At 37.0% G+C, this 7,500-nt stretch overlaps 1 protein-coding gene across 1 annotated transcript in view; it reads left to right on the top strand.

Annotated features, from left to right (window-relative positions):
- The window catches only part of LOC143032163 (protein unc-80 homolog), a 19,821-nt gene extending 18,497 nt beyond the window's left edge, over positions 1–1,324 (top strand). Inside the window, exons 7-8 of the mRNA XM_076196632.1 lie at positions 461–686; positions 1,167–1,324. Of these exons, the coding sequence (XP_076052747.1) occupies positions 461–686; positions 1,167–1,324 (384 nt within the window). The remainder of the gene's footprint in view (positions 1–460; positions 687–1,166) is intronic.
- Positions 1,325–7,500: the final 6,176 nt, after the last annotated feature.

The raw sequence follows: 7,500 nt of genomic DNA, 5'->3' as shown, positions 1-7,500 counted from the left end.
AAATCAATGGTTATTTGTGTACCTGTTTCTGTTTTTCATCATTTTTGGGGGCAAAAATTGATGGGGGTAAACTGAGATGTGGAACCGTGTTTCTGAGAGATGAGAATGGTTTTAACATGCATTCATGAGAATGACAATAATGAGATAGGTGAGAAGCAAGCTTGCATCTTTAACACCCCAGTGTAAGTTGTCCGTTTTGTTTTGGCAAATAACATGTGATTTAGATCCGTTAATGGTAAGGAGTGGTGGTGAAGGTTAGATGTGGAGGGTGGGGTGCAGCCACGGGCTGAACAAGCTGTCGATTGGTCGAGACCCCAGCTAGATCAGAATAGGCTTCCAGGCTGAAGCAAGTTCCCCCTTCACCAGTTCTGAAATCGGGGTAAGGCGTGGTCCGTCGGACGTAAAACCTCTCGAGGAATTTCTTGTTGACGAAGGTCGACTTCTCGTTTCTCCTCTTCAGGTTTTCATCTACCTGTTCGCCCCGCTCTTGCACAACCTCCAGGAGTCTGACTTCCAGAACTGGCGTCTCGAGAACGGCCTGAAGATCTGGGGCGCCCTCTGGGAGTACCGCCACCCGGACGTCCCCGCCTTCACGAGTCCCGTCCGCCCTCGGAGGACCGTCCTGAGGGCCCGGAAGATGAGGCGCTCCAACACTCAATTCGGGGACGTCTTCCTCGGGAGTGGAGGTTAGTCGAGTGGTCACGATCTCTTGAAACGCCTAACAATTCTTTCGACGATCGTACGCTTATTTATATACAGCAAATTATATACTACTCAATTATACGACATGGAGAGTAACGACAAAGGAGAATGAGAAAGTCCTGTTTGAGTTTCCTTTACCATCACTGTAAACCGTATGACCATAGCTATTTATATTTCTTGTAGATTTTGTAAATAATTTTCCTTAATATTTTTATTTCGCTAGAATATGAATATATTTGAGAAAAGTGCTTAAATCTGCGTTTCATTGGGCAAGGTTAAATTCATTCTTTTTAATCAGACAAAAATGAATTTAATTACTCTGTGTCCAGTACATATCCTGATCATATCATTGCGTTGCAAATGAAACTATTTGAGAATGTGCGGCAACGTAGTTATTCTTTTCTTCTTCTTTTTTTTTTTTTTAGATCAAAAAGAACATAGGACCGCTTAAATTTTGAATGAAGCGGTGGCTTTCTCCTCGTCAAGCCAAACTAGCGACGAGCATGAACAGCAGGCTTTCTGCTTCATATCAATACTACAAACCTCTTCACATGAATCTAAGACTTATTTTTCACGTGTCGACTTTTCGCCGTCCACGGCACGACGCCGTGCCCTCAGATAACTATGGGTATCTATGGCTATGGACGCTTTCACACGTCACGGCCACGTTTGAAAGAGTCCATAGATACCCGTGGTTATTTGAGAGCACGACGTCGTATCGTGGACGGCGCACGACGGAAAGTCGATACGTGTGAAACGAGTCTTACTCCTCAGCTAAAATTCGCACAAAATACTTCCATCTCCGGTTCTTTCAAACTTCCGTGTTCTTCGTTACATGAATGTACATATTTGTTCTTTACTGATTTGTGTTCACCCTGTAGTGTTTTTTTGATAATTAATACCCTGTTCTCCTTTTGCTTTGAATATAGCAGCTCGACTAGGTACGGTAACTTTTGGTATTGGTATGGTGTAGATTATCTATAGAATTTAGCGTCCTAGATATGGTATCACACTGTCTGTTCTTTGGTTAAAATAATGTTTGTCCTTAGCTTTTGCGAGCCTTGCTCCTCCTACCTGTTCACTTGTTTCAGACCTGAAATATGAGAAATAATCTGGTGACTAGATGCACTGTAGAAATGATAGCAATAATGTCTGTCCTTAGCTTCTGCGATCCCCGTTTCCTTTTCCATTTGTTTAAGAGTATTTTTCTTATTATGAGAAATATTTGATGCACTGTGTTCTGCTAGGCTAGACCCATGAGTAAAATGCACAAGATTCACAAACTGCGACCTCTTTTCAAAACTCAGATGGTCCTTATTCTGATATGGCTTCACTGTTCCCTGTAGCAGCATCAATCTACAAGGCAGAGCATTGAGATACGTAGTCCAGTTTTGAGACACTTTTTCTATTGTTGTGTGAAAAACTTCAGCAATTTTCTTCAGACTAGTCCTCGGGAATATGGGGTCTCAGAATTGTAATAAAGACTTTGAAAACATGTCCCGAGGTTTCTATAGGCAAAACTAAATATCTAAATCCGAAAAAGTAATACTGTTAATGCACAGTGATAATTCGATGTTGAAGATACACTTCACATAGACAACAAACTTGAGTGTCTCACCGTCAATAGAATAAAAAGCAAACGAACAAATTTGACCAAATTCCCACGATTCCTGAACATGCAGCCAGCCCTTCTTTTTCAAACTCAAACAAACTAAACTTAATTAATTCTGGAATGTTTCCATGGCTGGAACGAGGGAGGATATTCGTGAGTATGAGCATAGACATTTCTTAGTACACATGAACCTCAAGGATGCTGCTACAGTCGAACTCTTGTCCGTTCCTCCTTGACTGAAGAATCGACTCAGTGTTCCCTTGCAAGACGAAGGATACTTTGACTGTTGAAGCTTGGAGAATTTTTGTGTACTAAAGATAAGACCAATCCATGTGTTAGTATCTTTTGGATAAGAATGAAATCACGATGTAGATGACATGGTGTTGGGCTTAGAGACTTTCAAGGATTCCAGCTTTTGGAAGCTTCAACTCAGGAAAACCAAAATCTACGACAAGCTTTTTAAAAAGCCAAGAAAAATGATTCCAGTAAATAATATTTTCTTGAGATTGTAAAAAATGCCGCTTGCAAATGGTCTTACTGAATAAAGTTGAGAGTAATGTAGTTTTCTATTCATCTTAGTTTGAGTATTTCTGTTTACCGAAACTATAATCTAGGACTAAATTTGGGTGTCCATTACTAAGTCCAGCACTAGTTCCCGTCCTGTAGATTTTCACAATCTATTCTTTAGTTTTACCTAATTAAGTGTATAATATCATTCTTTACCATCCTCATATGTGTTGTGATGCATAATTTAATGTAATCGACATTTTACTTTATAGATAACTTTTCAGTTATTATATGCCTAATATGACAGGTGAATTTTTTTTATTTGATTTATATATGAAAGTAGCTACGTCTTCGGGAAAAAAAAAATCAAAATGACTAGAGGCACCAGAAAACGAAAGAAAGAAAAAGTCACTTAAACGTTGCAAACAAAAGTTTTTAGACTTGGAAAAGTATTCTTTTCTCCGAAAAAGTGAAGTGATCTTGCTTGGCTGAGTTGAGCGATTTAAAAATCCAAGTGCGGCGGGCGATTTTAATCAAGTGAAGGACAGATTTGGTGTAAAATTATACATACATACGTACATACATACATCCATACATACATACATACATACATACATACATACATACATACATACATACATACATACATACATACATACATACATACATACACACACACATACATACTTACGTACATACATACATACATACATACATACATACATACATACATACATACGTACGTACATACATACATATATACATACATACATACATGCATACATGCATACACACACACACACACACACACACACACACACACACACACACACACTTTCAACGAACGGACGGCTTGAAGAACGTTCTGAAGAAAAGTGAAGATTGTGGATCCCAACGCAAAGAGAAGTGCCTTTTTGTATTTGCAGGGTGGGGGGAAATTGCTCGTGGGGTAGTGGGAAAGTAAGGAAAGAGGAGAGGGGGAGGGATTGCTGGGGAAATGGAAGGTAATGAGGAGGTGGAGGAAATGGCCCTGACGGGCCGCCGAAAGGTAGACAAACGACCCCAAGACGAGTTGGATGATCACGACATGTCTAATAGGAATGTGAAGATTAGAGGTATAGATAGGAGCAATATAGCAGAAAGTGATGAGAATATTTTCAAGGGATTTAAAGAGAGTGGGGGGGACACAAACCCCCCCCGACTGACAAGACTAGAGAAGAAGGTTGATAAGGTGATCGAGGACTTGGAGAGTAGGTTAGGTCATATGAACACCATTTTACAAAGGGTTGAAAGATTGGAAGAACTGGAAAAGGCGAATAAAAACTTAACTGATGAAATAGAAGACCTAAAAAGACAGTTAAGAGAGGTAAAGGTGGAGAATGAGGAATTGAAGAAGAATAGTAAAGAAAACAGAGAAACGATAGCTAAAGAAAGTAAAAATTGGAAGAAAACCCAAGAAGGAAATAAGATTTCATTCACTGACATAGTCAAACAGCAATTGAAAGAACATACTGAAGACTCAGTTATTAAAGTGATGAGACAAAAGGAGAATATAGTAAGGGATTTAGCAGACAAGAAGAAATGTATAATTATATTAGGAATGGAAGAGAAACACAACACAGATAGAACCACAAGAATCAAAGAGGAAAATGAAAAAGTAAGCCAATTACTAGAATCAGTTCAGGAAGATGAACCAGAAATTATGAAACAAATCGAAGAGAAATTTAGACTCGGAAAGTATAGCACAGACAAGACCAGACCAATTAAGATTAAATTCAAGTCACAAACAACGGCAGAGAATATCTTATCCAAAACAGGGAAACTAGCAACAAGTGAACAATACAAAAAGATATGGATAAAAAGAGAAATGAATAAAGAGGAAAGAGAGGAAGAAAAGCAGAAAAGACTGGAAGCTAAGGCAAAAAACGAGAACAGAACGGAGTCAGAGAAAGAGAGATTCTATTGGAGAGTAGTGAACATGAAACTAAGGAAGTTCGACATACAAAAGAAAAACATAAGGGAAACAGAGAACACAATGGAAGTGGCAGAAAACTAAGAGTGTCTTACACAAATATAGATGGATTAATAACAGGATTGAATGAGCTGAATGATTATTTGAAAGAAAAAGAACCGGACATAATGGGAATTGTAGAAACAAAATTAAAAGGCCCACTACCACCCAACAGTGTAGGACATGATGCATACAATTATTGGATTAGAAACAGAGAGAAAAAGCAAGGGGGTGGAGTTATGTTCCTGACTAAGAAGGATATAAACGTGAAAGGTGTCATATATGGAAAGAATACAGTAGAGATGATTATGATAGAAGTGGAAGACAGAGATAAGAAGAGCAGAAAATTTGTGATCAATTATGTGCCTCCGAAAACAGCCTCATGGGAGGAGAGTGAATATAAAAGTATGTTAGAGGACACAAAGATAGCATTAACTAAAATAATGGAAGACGGAGGAAGAATAGTTATGATGGGCGACTTTAATTGCAAAGAAATCTGCTGGGAAGAAATGACAGTAAAGAGTGGTGATGACTCATGGGGAAATGCTCTACTTGAGATGATTACTGACCATTCAATGACACAATGGATACAAGAGAACACTAGGTATAGAAATGAAGAAGAACCATCGAGGCTAGACTTAATAATTACATCTGAACCTAGAATAGTGGACAAGATTGAATATAAAACACCAATAGGTAAAAGTGACCACATATTGATTGAACTGGAACTTAATGAAGAAAAATATATGAAAAGAAATGAACAATATAGAAAAGGAAGAATGATGTATGAAAAAACAAACCTTGATAAAATAAGAGAATTCTTCCAACAAGAAAACTGGGAAGAAATATACAAAGAAGAAACATCAGTGGAAGAGAAATGGAATATTTTGACAAAAATTTACAAAAAAGGAGTGGAAAAGTATGTCCCAAGACAAAAACAAGAAAAAGAATATGTAAAATGCTGGTACAACAAAAGTTGTAGGGAGTTAAAAGACAAAAGAGACAAAGCCTGGACCAGATGGAAAAAAGACAGACCTGAAAAATGGAAAATATATACTGGTTATAGAAATGAATATGTACAAAAGTGCAGAGAGGAAAAAAGAAAATATGAAAAAGATGTTATAGAAAAGTGTAAAGATCAACCAAAACTATTCTACAGATTTGTAAACAATAAACTGAAAAACAAACAAGACTTGGAGAAATTAAGACAAGGAGGAGTTGAATACACTGAGGAAATGGAAATGGCAGAAATTATGAACAAACATTTTAAATCAGTGTTTACAAGGGAAAATATACAACCTGAAGAGATTGAGTGGAAAGAAAAAGTCCCCCCTATGGAAGAAATAGAGGTAACAAAGAATGAAATATTGACACACTTGGGTAATTTTGATGTCAGAAAATCGCATGGACCAGATGAAATAGCAAACTGGATTCTGAAAGAATGCAGGAATGAACTGGCAGACAAAATACATAGCATAATAAGCAGTTCCTTAAAAGAAGGAAAAGTTCCAGAAGATTGGAAAAAAGCAAATATAGTACCTATATATAAAGGAGGAAATAAAGAAGAACCTACCAACTATAGACCAGTCTCTCTAACAAGTACAATAGCAAAAATTTGTGAAAGAATGATCAAAAGTAGATGGGTAAAATACTTGGAAAACAACAACGTACTAAATCCAAGGCAATTTGGATTCAGACAAGGACGATCATGCGTCACCAATTTAATATGTTTCTATTCAAGGCTAATAGATATAATACAAGAAAGAGATGGATGGGCTGATTGTGCATTTCTAGACCTAAAAAAAGCTTTTGACAAAGTACCACATAAGAAGTTGCTTAAGAAATTAGAATATGAAGGAGGAATACAAGGTAAATTGCTAAATTGGATGGAAGACTTTTTGCAAGAAAGAAAAATGAGAGTAGTGATAAGAGATCAGCACTCAAAATGGAATGAAGTAATAAGCGGTGTCCCGCAGGGAACAGTTCTGGCCCCAATAATGTTTGCTATATATATTAATGATATGGATGAAGGAATTGAAAGCTATATGAGCTTCTTTGCAGATGATGCAAAACTACTGAAAAGAGTGAAAACTGAAGAAGATTGTGAATCACTACAGAGAGATCTAAATAAAGTACAAGAATGGAGTAGGAAGTGGGAGATGGAGTTCAATACAAAAAAGTGTAGTATAATGGAATTTGGAAAAAGCAAAAACAGAATAACAGGATCATATAATTTGGGAGAAGAAGGAATAAAAAAAGTAGAAAATGAGAAGGACCTGGGAGTCATTGTTATGAATAATATGTCACCTGAGAAACATATAAATAAGATTTTTGGAGAAACTTATAATTTAATAAGAACAATCAAAGTGGCATTTACATACCTGGATGAAGAAATGGTGAGGAAAATCCTAATCACCCTGATAAGACCAATATTGGAATATGCAGCAACGATATGGTCACCAAGTACAAAAAAATGTATAAAAAAACTTGAAAGAATACAAAGAGCAATCACAAAACTGGCACCAACACTCTCAAAACTATCATATGAAGAGAGACTACAAAAACTTAAACTACAGACACTAGAGCAAAGAAGAGAGAGAGGAGATTTGATAGCTATTTACAGAATCATGAAAGGCATAGAAATTACTGATAGAGAGAATCTGATAAA

This window comes from Oratosquilla oratoria, chromosome 13 (genome assembly GCF_046742065.1).
Source record: "Oratosquilla oratoria isolate Oo_2021 chromosome 13, ASM4674206v1, whole genome shotgun sequence".
Classification (NCBI taxonomy): Eukaryota; Metazoa; Arthropoda; class Malacostraca; order Stomatopoda; family Squillidae; genus Oratosquilla; species Oratosquilla oratoria.
The sequence above is the reverse complement of the archived record's forward strand: the minus strand, read 5'-3'. Positions and strand labels throughout refer to the sequence as shown.